Source organism: Pristiophorus japonicus, chromosome 18 (genome assembly GCF_044704955.1).
Source record: "Pristiophorus japonicus isolate sPriJap1 chromosome 18, sPriJap1.hap1, whole genome shotgun sequence".
NCBI classification, from domain to species: domain Eukaryota; kingdom Metazoa; phylum Chordata; class Chondrichthyes; family Pristiophoridae; genus Pristiophorus; species Pristiophorus japonicus.
The window spans coordinates 30,727,422-30,754,647 of NC_091994.1; the positions used below are offsets into that span (position 1 = coordinate 30,727,422).

Sequence of the window (27,226 nt, forward strand, 5' to 3'; positions counted from 1 at the left end):
GGCCACTCCCACACAGTTTCGGGCGCCTGGAGCTACTGCACTTGCGTGCCCACTGTAGCGCGCATGTGCAGAGGTCCCGGCACTGTTTTCAGCGCAGGGACCTGGCTCCGCCCCCTTACAGCTCCTGCTGCGCTGCGCCGCGGGCCAGAGGACCTGCAGGGAGGTGGAGAATGGCGCGTTTTTTTTCAGGTGCCGTTTTCGGCGCGAAAAACTGGCGCCCAGCTCGGAGGGGCGCCTGTTTTGCCGCGTGTGGAAACTTGGGGCCTACGAAACATAGAAAATAGGTGCAGGAGTAGGCCATTCGGCCCTTTGAGCCTGCACCACCATTCAATAAGATCATGGCTGATCATTCACCTCAGTACCCCTTTCCTGCTTTCTCTCCATACCCCTTGATCCCTTTAGCTGTAAGGACCATATCTAACTCCCTCTTGAATATATCTAACGAACTGGCCTCAACAACTTTCTGCGGTAGAGAATTCCACAGGTTAACAACTCTCTGAGTGAAGACGTTTCTCCTCATCTTGGTCTTAAATGGCTTACCCCTTATCCTTAGACTGTGACCCCTGGTTCTGGACTTCCCCAGTATTGGGAACATTCTTCCTGCTTCTAACCTGTCCAATTCCATCAGAATTTTATATTTTTCTATGAGATCCCCTCTCATTCTTCTAAACTTGATGACTTTATTTAATGTATAACTGGACAATCACAGTATACTATGAGAAAAACCTGACCAGAAACAGCATAAAAATGTATTTAAGTGGTATATGTCAATTTTTATAGTGCAGATCAATTCACTGCAATTACTATTGAGTAGGAAGGTAAAGGCCGAGAATGGGCAGTGAAAAATGTATTTCCCTCGCCATCCAGGGTAGAACTTACGGGCCCAAATTTCTCCATGCATTGCATCGGTTTTTTGGTGTCACTTGATTTTTCTGGTGTATCTTTTTAGTTGCAAATTTGGCCATTTAATTTGCGCCAGTGTAAGTGAGTTAGTTAGGTTTTTTGTTAGGTCAGTTTTTTTTCCAAAAGGGGGCGTTCCCATCCACTTACACCATTTATGCCAATTTGGCCAGAAAAAAGTTGTACTAAACTAACTTAGGGCAGCGTATGTGTCAACTTTTCTCTGCACAGAACGACCTTACTTACAGTTAAGGAATCGGCGATAGTAACTACATTTAAAGGGAGCCCATTCGGCCAGGGCTAGGGACGGTGTGCTTTGGCCCCTCCCACACAGCCTGCAGTGCGCGGTTGCAGAAACGGCCTGCCAGGAGCTACTGCACATGAGCGCAGACTCTAGTGCGCATGTGCAGAGGTCCCGGCACTGTTTTCAGCGCTGGGACCTAGCTCCGCACCCCCTCTTTGTTCTGCGCCATGCCAGCTCCACAGGCGGCCCAAGAATCGGCCATGATCACAAGTATTTTTTTTGCCGCTGCTTCTGATCTAAAATGTCGGCGGGGGCTCGGAGGTGCGCTGAAAAAACCGGAGGGCCAAATTTGGGCCCATAATCTCTTCAGGAATTTCTGAATTAACAATTACCAGTAGCTTTTCAAGTAGAACAGAATCTACATCAATCTGTTTGCTGATGTAATCAACATGTTTGTACTTTGTTTTGTTTTCCAAGCTGTCAAGTAATCAGCTGGAGCAATGGCTGTGGAACTCACGCCTCAGGTTGACAGTTGTGGTTCCTGAGCTGCGTGAATCCCGCGGCCATGCAGGGAAATTTAAAAAGTAAGTGCGAAAAGGTTCTTAAGTGCCTCCAGTGCGCCAGCGCAGCCTTCGGCCACCTGAGAAAGAGAGTGTTCGAAGATCAGGCCCTCAAATGTGGCACCAAGGTTATGGTCTACAGGGCTGCAGTGATACCTGCCCTCTTGTATGGCTCAGAGACGTGGACCATATACAGTAGACACCTCAAATCGCTGGAGAAAAACCACCAATGATGTCCCCGCAAGATCCTGTAAATCCTCTTGGAGAACAGTCACACCAACGTTAGTGTCCTCGATCAGGCCAACATCCCCAGCATCAAAGCACTGACCACAGTCAACCATGTCCGACACTAGACTCCCATAGCAAGCACTCTACTTGGAACTCCTACATGGCAAGTGAGCCTTAGGTGGGCAGAGCAAATGTTTCAAGGACACCCTCAAAGCCTCCTTGATAAAATGCAACATCCCCACCAACACCTGGGAGTCCCTGGCCAAAGACCGCCCTAAGGGGAGGAAGAGTATCCGGGAGGGCGCTGAGTACCTTGAGTCTCATCGCCGAGAGCACGCAGAAATCAAGCGCAGGCAGCGAAAGGAGCGTGCGGCAAACCAGACTCTCCACCCACCCTTTCCTTCAACGACTGTCTGTCCCACCTGTGATAGAGATTGTAATTCCAGTATTGGATTGTTCAGTCATCTAAGAACTCATTTTTAGAGTGGAAGCAAGTCTTCCTTGATTTTGAGGGACTGCCAATGATGATCAAGTGCCTGTCAAGTACCTGATAATGATCTCAATTGGGTCCCCTGCCACTGCTTGTCGGGTAGGCTCCATGATGACAGATGCACCTGTGGGAAAGGTGCGTGGGAGCGAGATAACAGCATGTTCCCGACCAGCGGTGAAAAATAACTTTCCCACCCGATCTGCCACTTATCTCGCCCACTATCATCCCGGAAAATTCAGCCCAACAATTTTGCATTGTCACCTTGAATTAGTGACTGTGCAAAATTAACAACACATTAATATTCTACACACCTGTTACCAGCTCTATGTATTGCCTTGCATTACATAGGTTTGCTTCTGGAGGGAATTTTGGGAACATAGGCAAAAATGTGCTGATGACCTGTCAATACAAACACACCAGTGGTACGAACAATGAACGCATTATTGTAAACAAATAATGGCCCGGATTTTACGGGACCTATGACAGCGTACGCACAGTGGAACTTGCTATCTGTTAGGTTTCTCCTTGGCAGATCGTACCCATCCGCTGGAAGTACACTTCTGCTGGTGCACAGTCATGCTATTTGCCTAGCTACTGCCCAGTGAATGCCCACCAAGCACTACGCCTGGTAAAAGCATGCATAAGGCCTTCTTTTATCAGCTTAAGGGGTTATATAAATGTTAAAATAGTATTTTTAAATGATTTAAACACTCACTAACATTTAAAATTAGTTTTGGTCAATTATATCTTGGTTAAAAATATTTACATTTATTTTTCAAAAAATTAAGTTTTTATTTGAAATGTTTAATTAAATGGTATTTTAATTAATTTTGAACCTGTAATCATTTATTTTTATTTCATTGTTGTGAAATTATATTTCTTAGGTGATTTCTATTATGCTTATTGGGATTCCGTACTTAAATAGAATTCCCATAAGCATAATAGGAATCCCCATTTGAGATTGGTTGGACTGGCCCAGGTGATTCCAAGGACGCTTGCGAACCGCATGCGCCCCTGGGATGCGTGGGCCTTTACATAGGTGGATGCCTGCAGGCCCAGGACTGCAAGAGTTTGAAGCTCTGGAGGCAGCAGGTAGGTAGAGAGTTTTCTTGCGGTTCAGAGGCATATGCGGGCGGCAAGCCTCCGTCTGAAATTTCCAGGCCAATATCTCCGGACAATAGAATTTCTCAGGAACACATTAAATATTCAAAAATCGAATTTACTCTGCACAATTAACCACATACATTTGTTTAAACCACTTCAATATAACACACAGCTGACATACATATCACACTCCTGGCTGGCCTCCCACATTCTACCTGACATAAACTAGAGGTGATCCAAAGCTCATCTGCCTGTGTCCTAACTCGCACCAAGTCCTGTTCACCCATCCCCCTGTGCTCGCTAATCTACATTGGCATCAAGTTAAGCAATGCCTCAATGTCAAAATTCTCATCCTTGTTTTCAAATCCCTCCATGGCCTTGCCCCTCCCTATCTCTGTAATCTCTTACAGCCCCACAAGCCCCAGAGATATTTGCGCTCCCCTAATTCTGCCTGCTTGAGCATCCTTGATTATAATCCCTCAAACATTGGTGGCCGTGCCATCTGTTGCCTTGGCCCTAAGCTCTGGAATTACCTTCCTAAACCTCTCTACCTCTCTTTCCTCCTTTACGATGTTCCTTAAAACCTACCTCTTTGGCCAAGCTTTTGGCCACCTGCCGTAATTTCTCCTTATGTGACTCGAACTCAATTTTTTTTTGTCTCATAATACACCTGTGAAGCACCTTGGGACATTTTACTACAATAAAGGTGCTCCAGTTTGAGGAATTTCAACCCCATTATTTTAAATTAATGCACAGGAATGTATGAAAACTTAAGTCTGCAAACTAGCATTGCAAAATAATGATTTCTGATTCAATTAATTGTGTATCCATCTATTTTACAGACCAGCAAATATTGAGGACACCAATGTGTACGCAGTCTGCACTTTCTCCAATGATTCTGCTCCTCAGGAGGTTAATAAAGTTACTGTGTACCATGAGTTCAGAGACAACACGAACAGCATCTCCATCTTAGGAACATATTTACTGGACAATAACAGCCTCTACGTGAATGGTATTTAGCATTTAAAGGAGAAATTCTGTTGCGTTAGATTTCATTTTATCAACTTGAATATGTTAATGTGATCAAATTGAAGAAAATGAAACCAAACCAATGAATATTATTCCATGATTTAATGATGACTTTCTACCTGACTCATTTCATAGAGGACACATGTTTTTGATTTACAGGTTACCATGAATCAGCTCCTTCACCCAGTGAGTATGGTTTCTGTTTCCACAAAGGAAATTCTTTATTAACTCCTATTTATATACCTGTATTGTCAAATGTAGTGTTTCCCATTTAGAGCTAGTGCATCATTATTTTCCTGTTAGACCTTTCGGGTAAATTCTGGAATTGAGAATGTTTGGAATGTTGCAGTATACTGTGAGAAAGTGTGAGGTTATTCATTTTGGCATGAAAAATAAAAAAAGCAAATTATTATTTAAATGGAGAGAAACTGCAAAATGCTGCAGTACAGTGGGACCTGGGGGTGCTTGTGCATGAAACACAAAAAGTTAGTATGCAGGTACAGCAAGTAATCAGGATGGCAAATGGAATGTTGGCCTTTATTGCAAGGGGGATGGAGTATAAAAGCAGAGAAGTCCTGCTACAAGTGTACAGGGTATTGGTGAGGTCACATCATGAGCACTGCATACAGTTTTGGTCTCCGTATTTGCACTAGAGGCAGTTCAGAGAAGGTTCACTGGGTTGATTCCAGAGATGAGGGGGTTGACTTATGAAGAAAGGATGAGCAGGTTGGGCCCATACTCATTGGAGTTCAGAAGAATGAGAGGTGATCTTATTGAAACATACAAGGTAATGAGGGGGCTAGACAAGGTGAAAGCAGAGAGGATGTTTCCACTCATGGGGAAATCTAGAATTAGGAAGCATAGTTTAAAAATAAGGGGTCACCCATTTAAAACTGAGTTGAGGAGGAATTTCTTCTCTCAGAGAGTCGTAAATCTGTGAAATTCTCTGCCCGAAAGAGCTGTGGAGGCTGGGTCATTGAATATATTAAAGGTGGAGAGAGACAGATTTTTGAGCAATAAGGAAGTGAAGGGTTATGGGGAGCGGGCAGGGGAATGGAGCTGAGCCCAAGATCAGATCAGCGATGATATTAAATGGCGGGGCAGGCTCGAGGGGCCAAATGGCTGGCTCCTGCTCCAAATTCTTATGTTCTTATGTAAATTCTGTGTGTGCTATGTCATCCTGTCTCCGTTCTGTGAGGCATGCGAATAGACTGATGATACAGCTGTGTGTAACTAGAACAGCTGGTAGCACCTGAAATTAGACCTGTAGCCCAAATTTAGAAATCAGCACAGGACTCCAAGTCAGGAACAGACTCAACAAAATTGGGAGAACTTTCTGCACAGCGAAGCAATCAATTACATGCTCACTGATTAGGGCAGTTTCTGTCCCAATCGCATAAGGTGATTAGCAGAAGATCCAAGGATGACATGAGGAAAAACTTTTTCATGCAGCGAGTGATTAAGTCTGGAATTCACTGCTTGACAGGGTGGTGGAGGCAGATTCGATTGTGGCTTTAAAAAGGGAATTGGACCAGTACCTGAAGGAAAAAAATGCAGGGCTATAGGGAAATGGCGGGGGAGTGGGTCTAACTAAATGCTCTTGCAGAGAGCAGGCATGAGTTAGGTAAGCTGAATGACCACCTTCTGCATAAGATATGCAGCACAGAAACAGACAATTCGGCCCAACAAGTTCATGCCAGCGTTTATGCTCCACTCGAGCCTCCTCCTGTCTTTCCTCATCTAAATCTATCAGCATAACCCTCTATTCCTTTCTCCCACATATGCTTGACCAACTTCCCCTTAAATGCATCTATACTATTCGCTTCAACCACTCCCTGTGGTAGCGAGTTCCAAATTCTCAACACTCTTTGGGTAAAGAAGTTTCTTCTGAATTCCCTATTGGATTTCTTGGTGACTATCTTATATTGATGGCCTCTAGTTATGCTCTTCTACACAACAGAAAGCATTCTCTCTGTATCCACTCTGTCAAAACCTTTCATAATTACAGAAAGTATAGTCAAGAGATGAAAAGGGAGATTAGAAGGGCTAAAAGAGAATATGAGAAAAGGCTCTGCTGTAACCATTCTATGATATGATTCTATGATTCTATGTGAGAAAAAAAAGTTTGATGATCTTTTCCTTCTCACCCTACCTCAAAAAGCGGTGCACCAGCTTGAAATATGCTGCTATGATTTCTATATTCTTGTTTTTTTTTCACCTTCACTCTGTAATACAAATGATGCAGTCACACATTTGTATTCTCAATTTAATGTTTTTCTAATTTTCTGAACAGCGCTATCACCAATTGTGACCACAACTCCAAATATGCAAACAAAGCCTTTTAATTTCAATGTGACCGTCATTATAAATAATTTGGCCATGACAGAAAGCCTACAAGATTCCAGTTCTGCACTGTACAAATCTGCATCAAATATTATTACTTACCAGGTCAGTTGACAATTTAATGATTAATACAAATATATATTTTAATTAATTATATTATTTTCTCTCTAATTCTGTGACTGTTCTTTCCTTCAGTTGAACAACCTGTTTACTAACAGCAATATCAACAGAACATTCTCCAGCTGCAGAGTTCTCTCTTTCAGGTAATGAATGTTGAAATTAAACCCAATCAGTATTTGTTTCAAGATTGTTTATAAGTTTAGTAAAAATATTAAACATTGCAAAATCCCTGATAGCAGTACTGATGGATCTCTTGAGCAGCGGGTTTGTTTCTTGGAGAAGGCACAATTCACCGATTGTTTCCTTGACATAGCCTCCTCACACAATGAGGTCAGAGTTGCTCTGTCACATTCGGCAGTGAGTTCCAGCATTCCTTCTAATATGGCGTTAGACCTCCCTGCACATTTTACTCTCTTCTCCTCAAACATATCCAGAAAACAAGATTTTCTTATGCACCAACAATATTGTAAAGGCTGAAACAGTTAAATTATGTTCACAATCTCTCCTATTCTGTTCAATACTGGAACTCAGTTAACTCTCTCTACTGGCTTGATAGCATTTTTTCAGCATACATTATTAATACAAAGTGGATAATTGAGAAGTATGAATGATTTTGCACAGTCACCTAAATGTAGTGTTTCCCAAACGATTACTGTGCCAAACATCTGTCATCTGCTCTGTGTGTTAACTTGTGTAAAACAGGCTTGGTTCAGCAAGGGTTTGTTGGAACATGGGCAATGTTGACCTGTCAATAGTAAAATACCAGTAGTAGGAAACTTAATGCTTTATTGTAAAAGAAAATGCCTCCAGACAATTGAAATTCTCAGGATCACATTAACTATTCAAAAGTCAAAGTTATTCAGCATGCTTAATCCCATAAACTAGTTCAAACCAGTTCACAATAAAACATAGCTGATATATATATAAGCTGTAACACGTTGAGAAATTTCAGCACCAATATTTTAACTGAATGCGCAGGAAGGTATGAAATCTGATGTCTGCTAAACAGGATTTCAAAATAAAGTTTCTGATTCACTTAGTTGTATATCCATCTATTTTACAGACCAGCAAATATTGAGGACACAACTGTGTACGCAGTCTGCACTTTCACCAATGATTCTGCTCCTCAGGAGGTTAATAAAGTTACTGTGTACCACGAGTTCAGAGACAACACGAAGGGCATCTCCACCTTAGGAACATATTCACTGGACAGTAACAGCCTCTACGTGAATGGTATTTAGCATTTAAAGGAGATATTCTGTTGTGTTAGATTTCATTTTATCAATTTGAATATATTAATTTGATCAAATTGAAGAAAATGAAACCAAACCAATGAACTTTATTCCGTGATTTAATGATGACTTTCCACCTGACTCATCTCATAGAAGACACATGTTTTTGATTTACAGGTTACCATGAATCAGCTCCTTCACCCAGTGAGTATAGTTTCTGTGTTTCCTTAACATTTCCTTTTATTGCAGTGGGTAACAACAAAGGAATTCTTTATTAAACCCTCTTTATATATTGTCAAGCACACTCTCCTTATTGGAGATGCAATGTTTCCCATTTAGAGTTGGTGCATCATTATTTTGCTGTTTGACCATTCAGGTTAATTCAGGAATTGAGAATATTGTGAAATTATAGACGGGGGGGAATTTTACGAGGGGTCAGTGGGAGCGATCGGTGGTGGGTCGGGTGGGAAAGTGTTTCTTGTGGCCAGCATGTCGGGTTCTCGCTGTCAACCCGCCACCATCGTTTTTAACAAATGTCAGCGTTGAGATTTCCTGACAGGCAGTGGTGGGGGAGGCAATTCAAATAATCACTGCCACTTAGCAATGCTTTATTCCCAGTTTGTCAGGTCATCCACCAATTTCCCACTGTGCCTAGACCTTGTTTGTGAAGCTGAGGTGGGAGGTCAATGGCCATTGTTTCAGCTGATGAGTTGACAGCTTCAAATGTCATCAAAGCTCCCAGCTGATTGAAAAATGTTCCCTTAGCCACTAGCTTCTCTAAACTGCATTTCCACTACAGATTCACAATGCTGCAAGTCTTTACACAAGTCTCCATCCAGTTTGACCTCATTACCTCTTCCACCATTGAAAGATCGCTTCTGTTATCTCTACTTCACCTGATATCGATTACATCAGCATCGGTGCACCTTATACTCTCTCACCTTGCACCTTAGAATCCCACCAGGATCAGCCCAAACACCAGCACCACCAGGCACACCAGCAGCACCAACAATAGCACCAACCTTCTCCGCAATCAACTGATGCTGCACAGGACACAGGGTATCAGCACTCAACCACATTGCTGCCCGCAGCACCAGGAATGGCCTCACAAAGCCAGATTTACTTCACTTGCCGGTGTACACCCTGGCTGCCACATGATGCGCCAGGTTGACACCACCCCACACCAACACCATAAAGCATCCCTATAATATCCAAGCCATTCCTTTCACACTCACCAGCATTTTGGGGGGTACATTTATGTCTCACCAGTCATTGCAACTCACGAAGCCACTTCCAAAGGTGCACATAAATCTGTCCAAGAACACAAAGTGTTGAAAATAAAGATTTCAATGTTTGACAGCACATTAACAGAAACATTACATGAATATTGGCTAAAACACACAAGTGCCTACCCTTATGTGTTGTTAGTTGGTATAATTGGACTAGGATGAGGGTGAGTGTCAGGGGTGGCGAGTGAGATGGGGAAGTGATATTGTACATAGAGAGGGATGGGTGGAGGTACAGGGTCGATTGGTGTGAGTAAGGATGTGCAAGAGTAGGGGAAGGAAGACAGAGTGATGGGGATGTGATGAGTGACACAGCAGGATGAGGTTGAGTGTGGCTTTGCAGTAACGTTTCGTGATCCACTGAGATCATGGAAAGATTTGCGTCACTGCAGTCTGGTCCTCCTGACAACATCCCAGCTTGTGTCTTCCTGCGCAATGTGCAACCAGGCAGGTCTCTTCCACCAATTGGAAGGGAAGAGAACCTCCCTTCATGTTGTGACTCACTCCATAAGCATATGGAGGGAGTCATGGGAGAGCCTGGGTGCAGCCCTGCACCTCTGTGCAGTGCTTATCTGTGTTTGCAGCACCTCAATGCTGTAAAACACTGACAGTACAAATGTCAAAATTAATTTGCACCTGGTCTCTTTAAGGAAACCAGCAAATGACGCATCATCAAATTACGTCATCAGATTTGCTTCCTTCAATTGGGCGGGAAACACACTGGGCAGGCCCAATCAAGCCCAATCAAGGAAAATCATTTTGCACAGCGGGCTGGAGCCAGCAGCGAGTCAGGGACCAGCCACCGATGTCGCCTGCCATGGATCCACCGAGGTTTAAAATATCCAGCCCAGAGACTCTGTGTGCGCTATGTCATCCAGTCTCCTTTATGTGAGGCATGTTAATAAACCGACAGTACAGCTGTGCATAACTGCAACAGGAACAGCTGATAGTACCTGAAATTAGGCCTGCAAACTAAATTTTAAAATAAGCAGAAGACTCCAAGTCAGCAGCTGACTCAATACAATTAGGAGAACTTTCTACACAAAGAAGCAGTTACTTACATGATCAGCGGTGAGGTAAGTTTCTGTCCAATCACATACGTGATTAAAAAAAATGTTGGACGATGCTTTCCGCCTCACACCACCTCGAGAAGCTCTAACACCAGCAGGAAATATTCAGCTGTGGTTTCTATATTCTTGGTTTCCTTTACCGTCACTCTGTGTAACACAAATGATACAGTTACACAGATTTATGATTCTCAGTTTTATGTTTTTCTAATTGTTCTTAACAGCACCAATTGTGATCACAACACCAAACCTGCAAACAAAGCCCTTTGATTTCAATGTGACCTTCATTATAACGAACCTGGCCCTGACAGCAAATCTAAAAAATTCCAAGTCTGCACTGTTCAAATCTGCATCAACTATTATTGCTTACCAGGTCAGTTGACAATTTAATGATTAATACACATACATATTTTAATTAATTATAGAAGTTTCTCTAAAATTGTGACTGTTTTTTCCTTCAGATGAACAACCTGTTTACTAACAGCAATATCAACAGAACATTCTCCAGCTGCAGAGTTCTCTCTTTCAGGTAATGAATGTTAATATTAAACCTAATCATTATTTGTTTCAAGCTTGTTTATATGTTTAGTAAAAATACTTAACATTGCAAAAATGTTAACATTTCCAGTATTACAATTCCCGATAGTAGAAGTACTGATGTATCTCTTGAGCGGCGAGTCTGCTTCCTGGAGAAGGCACAATTCACCGATTGCTTCGTGACATACCCTCCTCACACAGTGAGGTTAGAGTTGGTCCGTCACCTTGGGTAGTGAGTTCTAGCAGTCCTTCTAATATGGCGTTAGACCTCCCTAAACATTATACTTTCTTCTCCTCCAACATATCCATTAAAACAAGAATTCCCGATGCACCAACACTACTGTAAAGACTGAAACAGTTAAATCACTGTTCATAATCTTTCCTGTCCTGTTCCTGACTGGAGCTCAGTCTACTCTCGCTAGTGGTTTGATACCACTTGTACAGCATGCATTATTAATACAATGTGGGTAATATAGGAAGTATGAATGACTTTGCACATTTTTGTTTAAGAAGAAATTAACATGCCAAATATCTGTGATCTTGTCTTTGTGTTAACTTGTGTTAAACAGGCTTGATTCTGCAAGGTATAGTTGGAACAGGAACTGTGCTGATGACCTATCAATACAAATATACCAGTGGTAGCGATACTTAACACATTATTGTGAACAAATAGTATCTTCAGACAAACGAATTTCTCAGGAACGCATTAAATATTCAAAAATAGAATTTACTCTGCATGATTATTCCCATATACTGGTTCAAACAGTTCACTTTCAATTAGCAATAACATGTTGAGGAGTTTCAGCCCCAAAATTTTAAATTAATGCACAGGGATGTATGAAAGCTTAAGTCTGTTTAATAGGATTTCAAAATAATATTTGCTGATTCACTTAATTGTATATCCATCTATTTTACAGCCTGGCAAATATTGAGGACACAACTGTGTACGCAGTCTGCACTTTCACAAATGAATCTGCTCCTCAGGAGGTTAATAAAGTTACTGTGTACCACGAGTTCAGAGCCAACACGAACAGCATCTCCACCTTAGGAACATATTTACTGGACATTAACAGCCTCTACGTGAATGGTATTTTGCATTTGAAGGAGACATTCTGTTCTGTTAGATGTCAATTTATCAAATCGAATGTGTTAACATGATCAAATTCAGGAATATTAGATCAAAGCAATGAATTTTATTCCATGATTTAATGCTGACTTTCCACCTGACTCATTTCATAGAAGACACATGTTTTTGATTTTTCAGGTTACCATGAATCAGCTCCTTCACCCAGTGAGTATGGTTTCTGTTTCTTTAACATTTTCTTTTATCGTAGTGGCTAACAACAAAGGAAATTCCTTATTAAACCCTATTTATATATTGTCAAGCACTCACTTCTTATTGGGGATGTAATCTTTCCCATTTAGGGCCAGTGCATCATTATTTTCCTGTTTGATCACCCGGCTGAATTCTGGAATTGAGAATGTTTTGAAATTTTAGAGAGAGATTTTGTGTTTGCTGTCAGCCTGTCTCCTTTCTGTGAGGCATGTTAATAGAATGATAATACGGCTGATAGTACCTGAAATAAGACCAGCAACCCAAATTTAAAATTAAACAGAAGATTCCAAGTCAGTAACTGATGCAATACAATTAGAAGAACATTTTACACAAAGAAGCAGTCAATTACATGATCAGCGGTGAGGTAAGTTTCTGTCCAATCACATACGTGATTAAAAAAAAGTGTTGGACGATGCTTTCCATCTCACACCACCTCGAGAAGCTTCAACACCAGCAGGAAATATTCAGCTGTGGTTTCTATATTCTTGGTTTCCTTTACCGTCACTCTGTGTAACACAAAGGATAGTCACAGAGATTTTTGATTCTCAGTTTTACATTTTACTAATTGTTCTTAACAGCACCAATTGTGATCACAACACCAAACTTGCAAACAAAGCCCTTTGATTTCAATGTGACCTTCATTATAACGAACCTGGCCCTGACAGCAAATCTAAAAAATTCCAATTCTGCACTGTTCAAATCTGCATCAACTATTATTGCTTACCAGGTCAGTTAACAATTTAATGATTAATTCAAATATATATTTTAATTAAATATGTTATTTTCTCTCTAATTCTGTGACTGTTCTTTCCTTCAGATGAACAACCTGTTTATTAACAGTAATATCAACAGAACATTCTCCAGCTGCAGAGTTCTCTCTTTCAGGTAATGAATGTTAATATTAAACCAGTATTTGTTTCACATTGTTTATATGTTTAGTAAAAAAAATACCAACATTAAAATACCTAAAAATGTTAACATTTCCACAGTTACAATTCCCGATAGTAGAAGTACTGATGTATCTCTTGAGCGGCGAGTCTGCTTCCTGGAGAAGGCACAATTCACCGATTGCTTTCTGACATACCCTCCTCACACAGTGAGGTTAGAGTTGATCCGTCACCTTGGGTAGTGAGTTCTAGCAGTCCTTCTAATATGGCGTTAGAGCTTTCTAAAGATTATACTTTCTTCTCCTCTAACATATCCATTAAAACAAGATTTCCTGATGCACCACTACTGTAAAGACTGAAACAGTTAAATCACTGTTCACAATCTCTGCTGTTCTGTTCCATACTGGAGCTCAGTCTACTTTCACTATTGGTTAGATACCATTTGTACAGCATGCATTATTAATACAATATGGGAAGTATGAATGACTTTGCACATTTACCTTGAATTGAAATTAACGTGCCAAATACCTGTGATCTGGTCTTTGCGTTAACTTGTGTTAAACAGGCTTGATTCTGCAAGGGATAGTTGGAACAAGCAAAACTGTGCTGATGACCTATCAATATAAACATACCAGTGGTAGCGATACGTAACACATTATTGTGAACAAATAGTATCTCCAGACAAATGAATTTCTCAGGAATACATCAAATATTCAAAAGTCAAATTTATTCTGCACGATTATTCCCATATACTGGTTCAAACAGTTCACTTTCACAGACTGCTGATATACATATTAGCAACAACATGTTGAGGAGTTTCAGCCGCAAAATTTTAAATTAATGCACAAGGATGTATGAAAGCTTAAGTCTGTTCAATAAGATTTCAAAATAATATTTGCTGATTCACTTAATTGTATATCCATCTATTTTACAGCCTGGCAAATATTGAGGACACAAGTGTGTACGCAGTCTGCACTTTCACAAATGAATCTGCTCCTCAGGAGGTTAATAAAGTTACTGTGTACCACGAGTTCAGAGATAACACGAACAGCATCTCCACCTTAGGAACATATTCACTGGACATTAACAGCCTCTACGTGAATGGTATTTTGCATTTGAAGGAGATATTCTGTTCTGTTAGATGTCAATTTATCAAATCGAATGTGTTAACATGATCAAATTCTGAAATATTAGTTCAAAGCAATGAATTTTATTCCATGATTTAATGATGACTTTCCACCTGACTCATTTCATAGAAGACACATGTTTTTGATTTTTCAGGTTACCATGAATCAGCTCCTTCACCCAGTGAGTATGGTTTCTGTTTCTTTAACATTTTCTTTTATCGTAGTGGGTAACAACAAAGGAAATTCTTTATTAAACCCTATTTATATATTGTCAAGCACTCACTTTCCCATTTAGGGCCAGTGCATAATTATTTTCCTGTTTGATCACCCGGCTGAATTCTGGAATTGAGAATGTTTTGAAATTTTAGAGAGAGATTTTGTGTTTGCTGTCAGCCTGTCTCCTTTCTGTGAGGCATGTTAATAGAATGATAATACAGCTGATAGTACCTGAAATAAGACCAGCAACCCAAATGGAAAAATAAGCAGAAGATTCCAAGTCAGTAACTGATGCAATACAATTAGAAGAATATTTTACACAAAGAAGCAATCAATCACATGATCAGCGGTGAGGTAAGTTTTTGTCCAATCACATACGTGATAAAAAAAAGTGTTGGACGATGCTTTCCGTCTCACACCACCTCGAGAATCTCCAGCACCAGCAAGAAATATTCAGCTGTGGTTTCTATATTCTTGGTTTCCTTCACCGTCACTGTGTGTAACACAATTGATACAGTCACAGAGATTTTTTATTCTCAGTTTTACGTTTTTCTAATTGTTCTTAACAGCACCAATTGTGATCACAACACCAAACCTGCAAACAAAGCCCCTGGATTTCAATGTGACCTTCATTATAACGAACCTGGCCCTGACAGACAATCTAAAAAATTCCAAGTCTGCACTGTTCAAATCTGCATCAACTATTATTGCTTACCAGGTCAGTTGACAATTTAATGATTAATACAATTAGATATTTTAATTAATTATGTTATTTTCTCTCTAAAACTGTGACTATTCTTTCCTTCAGATGAACAACCTGTTTACTAACAGCAATATCAACAGAACATTCTCCAGCTGCAGAGTTCTCTCTTTCAGGTAATGAATGTTGATATTAAACCTAATCAGTATTTGTTTCAAGCTTGTTTATATGTTTAGTAAAAATACCTAACATTGCAAAAATGTTAACATTTCCACTATTACAATTCCCGATAGTAGAAGTTCGAATGTATCTCTTGAGCGGCAGGTCTCCTTCCTGGAGAAGGCACAATTCACCGATTGCTTCGTGACATACCCTCCTCACATAGGCCCAATTTTGGCCATGACTTGCTCCAATTTTTTTGGAGTAAGTTAGTTTTTCTGGCGTAAGTTAAAAAACGCCATTTTCCCCAATAAACTTGCTCCACAGTAACTCAGTTAGGTACGATTTTTTTTAGTTGAGTTTTTTTTTTTCAAAAGGGGCGTTCTCAGCCACTTACGCCAGTTTTGGCCATTTATGCCACTTTGGCCAGCTAAAACTTACTCCAAATCGACTTATGTGGCCAGCTCTGAAAAACATTGCGGGCAGTTAAGAATTCGGCGCAGGTTAGTACATTTAAAGCACCAAACAAAGCACAAAAATAAGCATTCAATAACAAATAAAAAATACAAGGAAGCTGAGAGGACCTGCACCAAGACTTACAAAGCATTAAACAAACCACAAAAAGTAATAAGCAATCAATCAATAACAAATAAAAAATAGAAGTCCTACCTTTATGCCAGAAACAAGTTTTTTTTTAAAGTCCCCCCCCCCCTCATCAAAACACTCTTCCCCCCCCCCATTAAAAAACTCTTCCCACCCGCCATCAAATCTCTCCTCCTCTCCCGGCACGCCCCACCCCACCCCAATCAAAACACTCCTCACTAAACAAACCACAACCATCCATAAATAAAAAATAAAACTCAAGTCCTACCTCGGCGCGGGAAGTCAGCGGGCCAGCCGGCCGGTGCGGGAGGCCACTCGGCCGGGGGTAGGGTGAGGCGAACATCGAGGCGTCCCTTCAGCCGGGGATAGGGGATGCGAGCATCGGGTCCTGCTCACAGCACGCAGGACACGCAGGGAGGGCGAGGAGCATGCGCGCAGACTTCACTGCGCATGCGCGCAGCTGTCGGCAGTGTTTTCCACACTGAGCTGTTGCTCCGCCCCCCCCCACCTCATTATCGACGCCACGCTGGGACACCGGAGACTCGGCAAAGTGAGCAGGATGGGGCCACTTTTTTTCGCCGCCGTTTCCAGCGCGCAAAGTTGGCGCATTTAAGGTAAGTGCGCCGAAAAAAGGGGTTGGGAAAAATTGGGCCCACAGTGAGGTTAGACTTGGTCCGTCACCTTGGGTAGTGAGTTCTAGCAGTCCTTCTAATATGGCATTAGACCTTTCTAAACATTATATTTTCTTCTCCTCCAACATATCCTTTAAAACAAGATTCACCATTACTGTAAAGACTGAAACAGTTAAATCACTGTTCACAATCTCTGCTGTTACTGGAGCTCAGTCTACTCTCGCTATTGGTTTGATACCACTTGGATAGCATGCATTATTAATAAAATGTGGGTAATATGGGAAGTATGAATGACTTTGCACATTTACCTTGAATTGGTGTTTGAGAAGAAATTAACGTGCCAAATATCTGTGATCTTGTCTTTGTGTTAACTTGTGTTAAACAGGCTTGATTCTGCAAGGGATAGTTGAAACAGGCAAAACTGTGCTGATGACCTATCAATACAAATATACCAGTGGTAGCGATGTGTAACACATTATTGTAAACAAATAGTATGTCCAAACAAATTAATTTCTCAGGAACACATTAAATATTCAAAAATCGAATTTACTCTGCATGATTATTCCCATATACTGGTTCAAACAGTTCACTTTCACAGACAGCTGATATACATATTAGCAATAACATGTTGAGGAGTTTCAGCCCCAAAATTTTAAATTAATGCACAGGGATGTATGAAAGCTTAAGTCTGTTTAATAGGATTTCAAAATAATATTTGCTGATTAATTGTATATCCATCTATTTTACAGCCCGGCAAATATTAAGGACACAAGTGTGTACGCAGTCTGCACTTTCACAAATGAATCTGCTCCTCAGGAGATTAATAAAGTTACTGTGTACCACGAGTTCAGAGCCAACACGAACAGCATCTCCACCTTAGGAACATATTTACTGGACATTAACAGCCTCTACATGAATGGTATTTTGCATTTGAAGGAGACATTCTGTTCTGTTAGATGTCATTTTATCAAATCGAATGTGTTAACATGATCAAATTCAGGAATATTAGATCAAAGCAATGAATTTTATTCCATGAGTTAATGATGACATTCCATTTCATAGAAGACACATGTTTTTGATTTTTCAGGTTACCATGAATCAGCACCTTCACCCAGTGAGTATGGTTTCTGTTTCTGTGTTTCTTTAACATTTCATTTTATGGTAGTGGGTAACAACAAAGAAAATTCTTTATTAAAGCCTGTTTATAAGTCACTTGTTATTGGGGATGCAATCTTTCCCATTTAGGGCTAGTGCATCGTTATTTTCCGGCTGAATTCTGGAATTGAGAATGTTTTGAAATTTTAGAGAGAGATTTTGTGTGTCCTCTGTCATCCTGTCTCCTTTACGTGAGGCATGTTAATAGAATGATAATACGGCTGATAGTTCTGTAATAAGACCAGCAACCCAAATTTAAAAATAAGCTGATGACTCCAAGTCAGCAGCCGACTCAATATAATTAGGAGAACGTTCTACACAAAGAAGCAGTCAATTACATGATCAGCGGTGAGGGATATTTCTGTCCAATTGCATACGTGATGGAAAAAAGTGTTGGATGATCCTTTCCATCTCACACCACCTCGAGAAGCTCTAACACCAGCAGGAAATATTCAGCTGTGGTTTCTATATTCTTGGTTTCCTTTACCGTCACTGTGTGTAACACAAATGATACAGTCACACAGATTTTTGATTCTCAGTTTTACATTTTTCTAATTGTTCTTAACAGCACCAATTGTGACCACAACACCAAACCTGCAAACAAAGCCCTTTGATTTCAATGTGACCTTCATTATAACGAACCTGGCCCTGACAGACAATCTAAAAAATTCCAAGTCTGCACTGTTCAAATCTGCATCAACTATTATTGCTTACCAGGTCAGTTGACAATTTAATGATAAATACAATTATATATTTTAATTAATTATGTTATTTTCTCTCTAATTCTGTGACTGTTCTTTCCTTCAGATGAACAACCTGTTTACTAACAGCAATATCAACAGAACGTTCTCCAGCTGCAGAGTTCTCTCTTTCAGGTAATGAATGTTGATATTAAACCTAATCAGTAATTGTTTCAAGCTTTTTTTATTTATATGTTCAGTAAAAATACTTAACATTGCAAAAATAGTCACGTTTCCAGTATTACAATTCCCGATAGTAGAAATGCTGATGTATCTCTTGAGCGACAGGTCTGCTTCCTGGAGAAGGCACAATTCACCGATTGCTTCGTGACATACCCTCCTCACACAGTGAGGTCAGAGTTGGTCCGTCACCTTGGAGTGAGTTCTAGCAGTCCGTATAACATGGCGTTGGACCTCCCTAAAAATTATACTTCCTTCTCCTCCAACATATCCATTAAAACAAGAATTCCTGATGCCCCAACACTACCGTAAAGACTGAAAGCGTTAAATCACTGTTCACAATCTCTCCTGTTCTTTCCATACTGGAGCTCAGTCTACTCTCGCTAGTGGTTTGATACCACTTATACAGCATGCATTATTAATACAGTGTGGGTAATATGGGAAGTATGAATGACTTTGCACATTTACCTTGAATTGATGTTTAACAAGACATTAATGTGCCAAATATCTGTGATCTGCTCTTTGTGTTAACTTGTGTTAAACAGGCTTGATTCTGCAACAGATTCTTGGAACAGGCAAAACTGCGCTGATGACTTATCAATATAAACACACCTGTGGTACCGACACTTAACATATTATTGTGAACAAATAGTATCTCCAGACAAATGAATTTCCCAGGAATACATTAAATATTCAAAAATTGAATTTACTCTGCACGATTATTCCCATATACTGGTTCAAACTAGATCACTATGACAGACAACTGGCATACATATTAGAAAAAAAAGTCTTGCATTTATATAGCGCCTTTCACGACCACCAGACATCCCAAAGTACTTTTTAAAGTGTAGTCACTTTTGTAATGTGGGAAACATGGCAGCCAATTTGCACACAACAAGCTCCTACTAACAGCAATGTGATAATGATCAGATAATCTGTTTTATTGATGTTAGTTGAAGGATAGATGTTGGCCAGGACACCGGGGATAACTCCCCTGCACTTGTTTGAAATAGTGCCATGGGATTTTTTTTACATCACCTGTGATTGCAGATGGGGCCTCGGTTTATCATCTCATCCAAAGCACTCTCCCAGCACTGCACTGGAGGGTCAGCCTAGATTTTTGTGCCCAAGTCTCTGGAGTGGAACTTGAACTCACAACCGTCTGACTCAGAGGCTAGGTTGCTACCCACTGAGCCGCTGGCTGACGTACTGAGTAGCACTAATAAAAATAGAAAATGCTAGAAATAGTCAGCAGGTTCTCTCTCCACAGATGCAGCCTGACCTGTTGAGTGTTTCCAGCATTTTTTGTTTTAATTTGAGTTCCAGCATCCACAGTATTTTGCTTTTGTACATATTAACAGTTACATTTTGAACAATGTCAACCCCCAAATTTTAAATGAATGCACACAAGAATATGAAAACTTAAGGCCCAGAAATTGGACATTCTCAAAAACTTGCCAGTGTCCCTGCAGACTTGGGTTTACAGAAGCTGAAAATGGTCGCAATGCTATCAGCCAAAAATTCACACTGGGAGCTAAAATGTTTTATCCCACGCTAACTTGCTGTGTAACACCCTGCTGATGCCTTTATTGGAGGCTTCCCACCTGACGTTGGCATCCAGGAACGGCGGTCCAGCTTTTTACAGCTTCTGGGAGCGAGGCTGCAGAAATCACAAGGAATTGTTGGCAATTAAAAGGGTCATGAATTAAAGCGGCAATGCTTTCAGAACTAATAAAAATTAAAATGAAGTGAAAAATTGCAGTTTTCAGCCCTTACTTTCTTCAAAACAAAACAGTAAAAAGTCCCAAATGGGAGTCTTCAGAACTTAAAGCTGAATTCCCTTCCGAACCTCAAAAAATTAGAAAAGTGCTTCAGCGCTAATACAAATGGCTCAGCAAACCAGGGAAGGGGAACCCAGGGTCTCACATCCAGCACGCCAGCTTTGTGCAGTGGGTCAATACTGCAAGAAAGGTCCTCTACCTACAGGGGCCAGGAGGCCCTCCAAAATAATGACGTGGAACTTCATCACTGAGGCCGTCACTGCTTGCGGTGTCGTCCCCACCACCTGGTTTAGGTGCCCAAACAAGCTTCATAACCTCAGGCCATTGGTCAAGGTCAGTGAATGCATCTTCAAATGCTGTCTCCTACCAACTGCATCACTAGCCTCACACACTGCTCAATGCATGACTTCCATCCCAACCACCTCCCCCCGCCCCCAAGTCACTCACCTACCAACAATCTGTACCAATCATGAGGCACATCTCCCATTCCTAGCCTCACCTCACCCACTTGGAGAAGATGATGCAGGCCATTCTTGGCAGGGGCATTGCTGAGCCCTTGGTCAGTGGTGGGGCAGAAAATGATACAAGATGCTGGTATCGTCATACTTTATCTTTCTTCTGGCATGAACCTCTTGCTTTCCCACACTCCCTTCACCACAACTCCACCCTTGTGCCTTCTTCATTTCACACACCCAAGAAATACAGCCTGCCTAGCCAGTGGCTGACTAAGATGAGGGAGAGGAGAGTGAAGAAGAAGATTGAATTGTCACTCCCAGTCACCAGCTCCTATGTCAACCTGCAAGGCCATTTGCAGTGTCCCCCACTGAAAGTCAGCAGCCTTCCACCAGTCATGCTGCAGCCATTGGGGAAGCACTGTGTAACATCAGTAGGATAGACAAAGGCACACACAAGACAGTCACTAAGATAATGCATAAGGGTGATGAGTTGATTTCTTGATGTCATATTGGATGGATAGATGTATAAAGTTGGATTGGAAAGTTTGCTTTCTGGTGGCTTTTATTTCAGCATCATGGCCAAGAGGACGCTGTGCTGGCCTGTAACAGAGGGAAGGGAAGGTATGGGACTAATGTTGAAAGGGGAATTGAGGTTGTGATCACTGGGACCACAAACGGATGATTCTATTCCGGATATCCCAGCCAGAAAGGAGCTGTCTGGGATGCATCCTTCCTTCTGCTTCCCCTCTTCGACTTCTTCCTCTTCTGTTTCTTCCTCTTCCTTCTGCAAGCAGATACTGCAAATTTAAAATTACAGTATAAAATACTGGAAATACTCAGCAAGTCATGCAGCATCTTGACCAGAGACGGATGTTGCCTGACCTGCTGAGTATTTGCAGCATTTCCTGTCTTTTTAGAGGCCTTCCTTTACCATCCGAGCTTTTGCAAGCATCCAGCAGCACTCCATACACACTTAAACAAACTTTTAACATCTATTGGAGCAAACCACTACTTCAGTAACTCAAAAAAAGTCCAAAAGCTTAAATGCAAACTTACCTGTAAGATGTGTGTGTCCCTTTAAGAGGTGCTGACAGTGCCTCTGTGAGTCTGCTTCCATGTTGGGTTTACCTGGTGTGCTAAGGACCCTGCTGAACTCAGCGCTATGCTTGAAGTTCACCGTGGTGACATTAATGCAGCGTACAGACGTCAGTACTCCTTCATTTTTCTTTTAGCACTTAACGGCAACAATATCAGGACCACGAAAATGGAGCACACCACCAGCTGGCAGAAGAGCAGTGGCCGCCATTTCTCGACATTACGCCGCGCTAAAGGGTGGCGCAAACCACCCACATTTCTAGGCCTGAGTCTGCCATACAGGATTTTAAAATTATGTTTTCTGATTCACTTAATTGTATATCCATCTATTTTACAGCCCGGCAAATATTGAAGACACCAGTGTGTACGCAGTCTGCACTTTCACAAATGATTCTGCACCTCAGGAGGTTAATAAAGTTACTGTGTACCACGAGTTCAGAGACAACACGAAGAGCATCTCCATCTTAGGAACATATTCACTGGACAATAACAGCCTCTACGTGAATGGTACTTAGCATTTAAAGGAGAAATTCTGTTCTGTTAGACTTCATTTTATCAAAATTGAATGTGTTAACATGATCAAATTCAGGAACATTAGATCAATCCAATGAATTTTATTCCATGATTTAATGATGACTTTCCACCTGACTCATCTCATAGAAGACACATGTTTTTAATTTACAGGTTACCATGAATCAGCTCCTTCACCCAGTGAGTATAGTTTCTGTTTCTGTGTTTCTTTAACATTTCCTGTTATTGCAGCGGGTAACAAATAAGGACATTCTTTATTAAACCCTATTTATGTACTGTATTGTCAAACACTCACCCCTTTCCCATTTAGAATTAGCGCATCATTATTTTCCTGATTGACCATCTGTGTGAATTCTTGAATTGAAAATGTTTTAAAATTGTACTCAGAGATTCGGCGAGACCAGTGCGGACGGGATTGGTGGTGTGTGGGTAATGCACTCCCGGCCCCATCCTGCCCTCTCAAAACAATCTTGGGTTAATGGGGCTTGTTAAGCCCGCCCTATGTGGCCAATTAGCAGGAGGTGGGTCTGATGACATCATCTGATGACAGGTCATCAGCTGGTTTCCTTAAAGGGACCATGGCCAACTTTCTTTTGACAGTTGTTCTGTCAGTGTTCTACAGCACTGAGCTTCTGCAAACACTGCACAAAGGTGCATGGTTGCACCCAGGCTCTCCCATGACTCTCTCCAGATGCTTATAGAGGGAGTCAAAGCACGCAAGGAGATTCTCTTCCCTTCCAATGCATGTAAGAAACCTCCCCAGGACACCAACGCAGCTTGGTTGCACGTTGCACAGGAGCGCATAAGCAGGGTTGTCATCAGAAGGACCTGGCTGCAGTGGCACAAACCTTCAATGAACTCAGTAGATCACAAAACGTTACTGCAAAGCCACACTCAATCTTATCCTGCTGTGCCACTCATCACATCCCCATCACTGTGCATTCCCTAGACCTCCTCCTGCACATCGTTACTCACACCAACGGACCTTGCACCTCCATCCATCCCTCTCTCTCTATCTGCATTATCACTTCCCCATCTCACTGGCCATCCCTCACACTCACCCTCATCCTTGTCCAATCATACCAACTAACAACACACAAGGGAAGGCACTTGGATGTTTTAGCCAATGTTCATCTAGAGTTTCTAATCTGTTGTCAAACATTGAAATCTTTATTTTGAACACTTTATGTTCTTGGACAGATTTTGTGCACCTTTGGAAGTGGTTTAGTGAGTTGTAGTGAATGGTCAGACATCAGGGTACCCTGCACAGTGGTGATGAATGTGAAAGGAATGGTTTGGACATTGCAGGGATGCTTTCATCATCATCAGCATCATAGGCAGTCCCTCTGAATCGAGGAAGACTTGCTTGCACTCTAAACACGAGTCCTTTGGTGGCTGAACAGTCCAATACGAGAACCAGAGTCCCCGTCACAGGTGGGGCAGATAGTTGTTGAGGGAACGGGTGGGTGGGACTGGTTTGCCGCATGCTCTTTCCACTGTGGGCGCTTGATTTCTGCATGCTGTCGGCGATGAGACTCGAGGTGCTCAGCGCTCTCCCAGATGCACTTCCTCCACTTAGGGCGGTCTTTGGCCAGGGACTCCCAAGTGTCAGTGGGGATGTTGCATTTTATCAGGGAGGCTTTGAGGGTGTCCTTGTAACGTTTCCTCTGCCCACCTTTGGCTCGTTTGCCATGAAGGAGTTCCAAGCAGAGCGCTTGCTTTGGGAGTTTTGTGTCTGGCATGCGAACAGTGTGGCCTGCCCAGTGGAGCTGATCAAGTGTGGTCAGTGCTTCAATGCTGGGGATGTTGGCCTGGTCGAGGATGCTAACGTTGGACCTTACATTAAACATCCGTAAGACAAAGGTCCTCCATCAGTCTGTCCCTGCCGCACAGCACTGCCCCCCAGTCATCAAGATCCACAGAGCGGCCCTGGACAACATGGACCATTACCCATACCTTGGGAGCCTCCTATCAACAAGAGCAGACATTGATGACGAGATTCAACACCGCCTCCAGTGCACCAGTGCAGCCTTCAGCCGCCTGAGGAAACGAGTGTTCCAAGACCAGGCCTGCGAATCTGCCACCAACTCATCGTTTACAGGGCTGCAGTAATACCCGCCCTCCTGTATCGCTCAGAGACATGGACAATGTACAGTAGACACCTCAAGTCGCTTGCGGAAATGTCTCTACATGATCCTGCAAGGGACGCTTTATGGTGCTGGTGGTGCCAACCTGGTGCATCATGTGGCAGCCAGGGTGCACAGCGACAAGTGAAGTAAATGTGGCCATGGTGAGGCCAACCCTGGCGTCCCGGGCAGCAATGTGGTCAGGTGCTGATGCCCTGTGTCCTGTGCAACATCAGGTGATTGTGGAGAAGGTTGGTGTTGTTGCTGGAGTGTTTAGTGATGTTGGTGTTGGGGCTGATCGTGGTGGGATTCTGAGGACCAAGGTGAGATGTTTTCAAGGGCACCAATGCTGCTGGAATAGATGGCAGGTGAGGTTGAGATGACAGAAGCGATCTGTCAATGGTGAGAGAGGTTGCTCTGAGGAGACGACAGTGATGGAAAGTTCACTGTAAACACTTCCAAACTGCCGACAGCTTATAAGTTTCTCCCAAATACTGAAGGCTTCAGCTTCTGACATTGGAAAGTGAACAGTTGTGAAATGGTAGAATTTATACCACTTCTGCAGCTGTCAACTAGCCAAAGCAATGGAGAGTCACTGAGAACCCGACACACTTACCTGGCATAAAATCAGAGGGACGGCAAACTCATTGAAAACTTGGTAAAATGGTACGTGCCTGTGTAAAATCTTTTTAAATACATTTAAATGACCTCTTAAGTATCTTAATTGACTGACCTGCTGCTTGGTGTCAGAACTGCGATCCGCATGCAGACCCGACAGTTGAGAAACTTGCATGGAGGCAGGTTCAGAGCGGATTTCCGACTCACTGCTAATCAAGGCCATTTTGATAGCGGGTCCGTCTCCAAACCCACACTCGCAGGGTTGGGAAGATTCCGGCCTTTGTGTGCGCTATGTTATCCTGTCTCCTTTCTATGAGGCAGGTTAATAGACTAATAATACAGCTGTGAGCAACCAGAACAGCAGCAGCTGATAGTACCTGAAATTAGGCCTGCAACTCAAATTTAAAAATAAGCAGATGACACCAAATCAATAACAGACTCAACATAATTAGGAGATCTTTGTATACAAAGAAGCAGTCAATTACATGATCAGCGGTGAGGGAAGTTTCTGTCCAATCACGTACATGATGGAGAAAAGTATTGGACGATGCTTTCCGTCTCACACCACCTCGAGAAGCTCCAACACCAGCAGGAAATATTCAGCTGTGGTTTCTATATTCTTGGTTTCCTTCACCGTCACTCTGTGTAACACAAATGATGCAGTCACAGAGATTTTTTATTCTCAGTTTTATGTGTTTCTAATTGCTCCTAACAGCACCAATTGTGATCACAACACCAAACCTGCAAACAAAGCCCTTTGATTTCAATGTGACCTTCATTATAACGAACCTGGCCCTGACAGCAAATCTAAAAAATTCCAAGTCTGCACTGTTCAAATCTGCATCAACTATTATTGCTTACCAGGTCAGTTGACAATTTAATGATTAATACAATTATATATTTTAATTAATTATGTTATTTTCTCTCTAATTCTGTGACTGTTCTTTCCTTCAGATGAACAACCTGTTTACTAACAGCAATATCAACAGAACATTCTCCAGCTGCAGAGTTCTCTCTTTCAGGTAAGGAATGTTCATATTAAATCCAATCAGTATTTGTTTCAAGCTTGTTTATATGTTAGTAAAAAAATACTTAAATATTGTAAAGTTTTTAACATTTCCAGATACTGTACTGAATTCTGTTTGTTGATTCTGTGCTCAACTCATTAATATTATTGAAGTGCAATTTATTTTTCTGGTATTTGTATATTGGGCAGCATTTTAGCATAAAAAAAAACAAGTGGGCTGGGATTGTGGGGGCAGTCAGTGAGTTAAAGGTCAGAATCCTGACTTGAAACCATCTCCAACCCGTCCACTTCTGGTTTTAATGGTGGGGGTTTGGGAGGATGGACAGGGGCGGGCAACCAACCCGCTTCTGGAGGTGGGCCACCTATTTAAATATTATAAGGAGGCTGAAAGCCTCTTCTTTAACCTCCATTTTGTGTTTAACTGTAGCTGGTCGGGTTTGCACACTTTGTAAAACTCGCCAGCTACAGTAAGGCGAAGACTGATACATTCAAGAGGTAAGTGCCTTTACACTAACCACCAGGGTCCAGGTTCACTGCCTAACCCATGCCCCCACGAGACCTCCGATCACCTTCACAGACTCCCGCCCCTGCATAATCCACAACCCACCTACGATCCTCAGGCCAGTCCTGATGCTTCCCTCCCTCCCGCCAACCCTCTGGCCCCGATGCTCCGACCCTCCACCCCTTGATGCCCTGACCCCGATCTTCCCCCCCTGCC

The 27,226-nt window shown here is 41.9% G+C and overlaps 1 protein-coding gene across 1 annotated transcript in view; it reads left to right on the top strand.

The window, feature by feature from the left end:
- The window catches only part of LOC139229014 (mucin-16-like), a 110,509-nt gene that overhangs the window by 68,472 nt on the left and 14,811 nt on the right, over positions 1-27,226 (top strand). The window contains exons 45-68 of the mRNA XM_070860678.1: positions 4,369-4,538; positions 4,715-4,741; positions 6,849-7,003; positions 7,094-7,161; positions 8,082-8,251; positions 8,428-8,454; positions 10,828-10,976; positions 11,065-11,132; positions 12,058-12,227; positions 12,405-12,431; positions 13,055-13,203; positions 13,294-13,361; positions 14,298-14,467; positions 14,645-14,671; positions 15,276-15,424; positions 15,515-15,582; positions 17,550-17,719; positions 17,888-17,914; positions 18,524-18,672; positions 18,763-18,830; positions 22,544-22,713; positions 22,891-22,917; positions 26,197-26,345; positions 26,436-26,503. Coding sequence (XP_070716779.1) covers positions 4,369-4,538; positions 4,715-4,741; positions 6,849-7,003; positions 7,094-7,161; positions 8,082-8,251; positions 8,428-8,454; positions 10,828-10,976; positions 11,065-11,132; positions 12,058-12,227; positions 12,405-12,431; positions 13,055-13,203; positions 13,294-13,361; positions 14,298-14,467; positions 14,645-14,671; positions 15,276-15,424; positions 15,515-15,582; positions 17,550-17,719; positions 17,888-17,914; positions 18,524-18,672; positions 18,763-18,830; positions 22,544-22,713; positions 22,891-22,917; positions 26,197-26,345; positions 26,436-26,503 — 2,490 coding nt within the window. The remainder of the gene's footprint in view (positions 1-4,368; positions 4,539-4,714; positions 4,742-6,848; positions 7,004-7,093; positions 7,162-8,081; positions 8,252-8,427; positions 8,455-10,827; positions 10,977-11,064; positions 11,133-12,057; positions 12,228-12,404; positions 12,432-13,054; positions 13,204-13,293; positions 13,362-14,297; positions 14,468-14,644; positions 14,672-15,275; positions 15,425-15,514; positions 15,583-17,549; positions 17,720-17,887; positions 17,915-18,523; positions 18,673-18,762; positions 18,831-22,543; positions 22,714-22,890; positions 22,918-26,196; positions 26,346-26,435; positions 26,504-27,226) is intronic.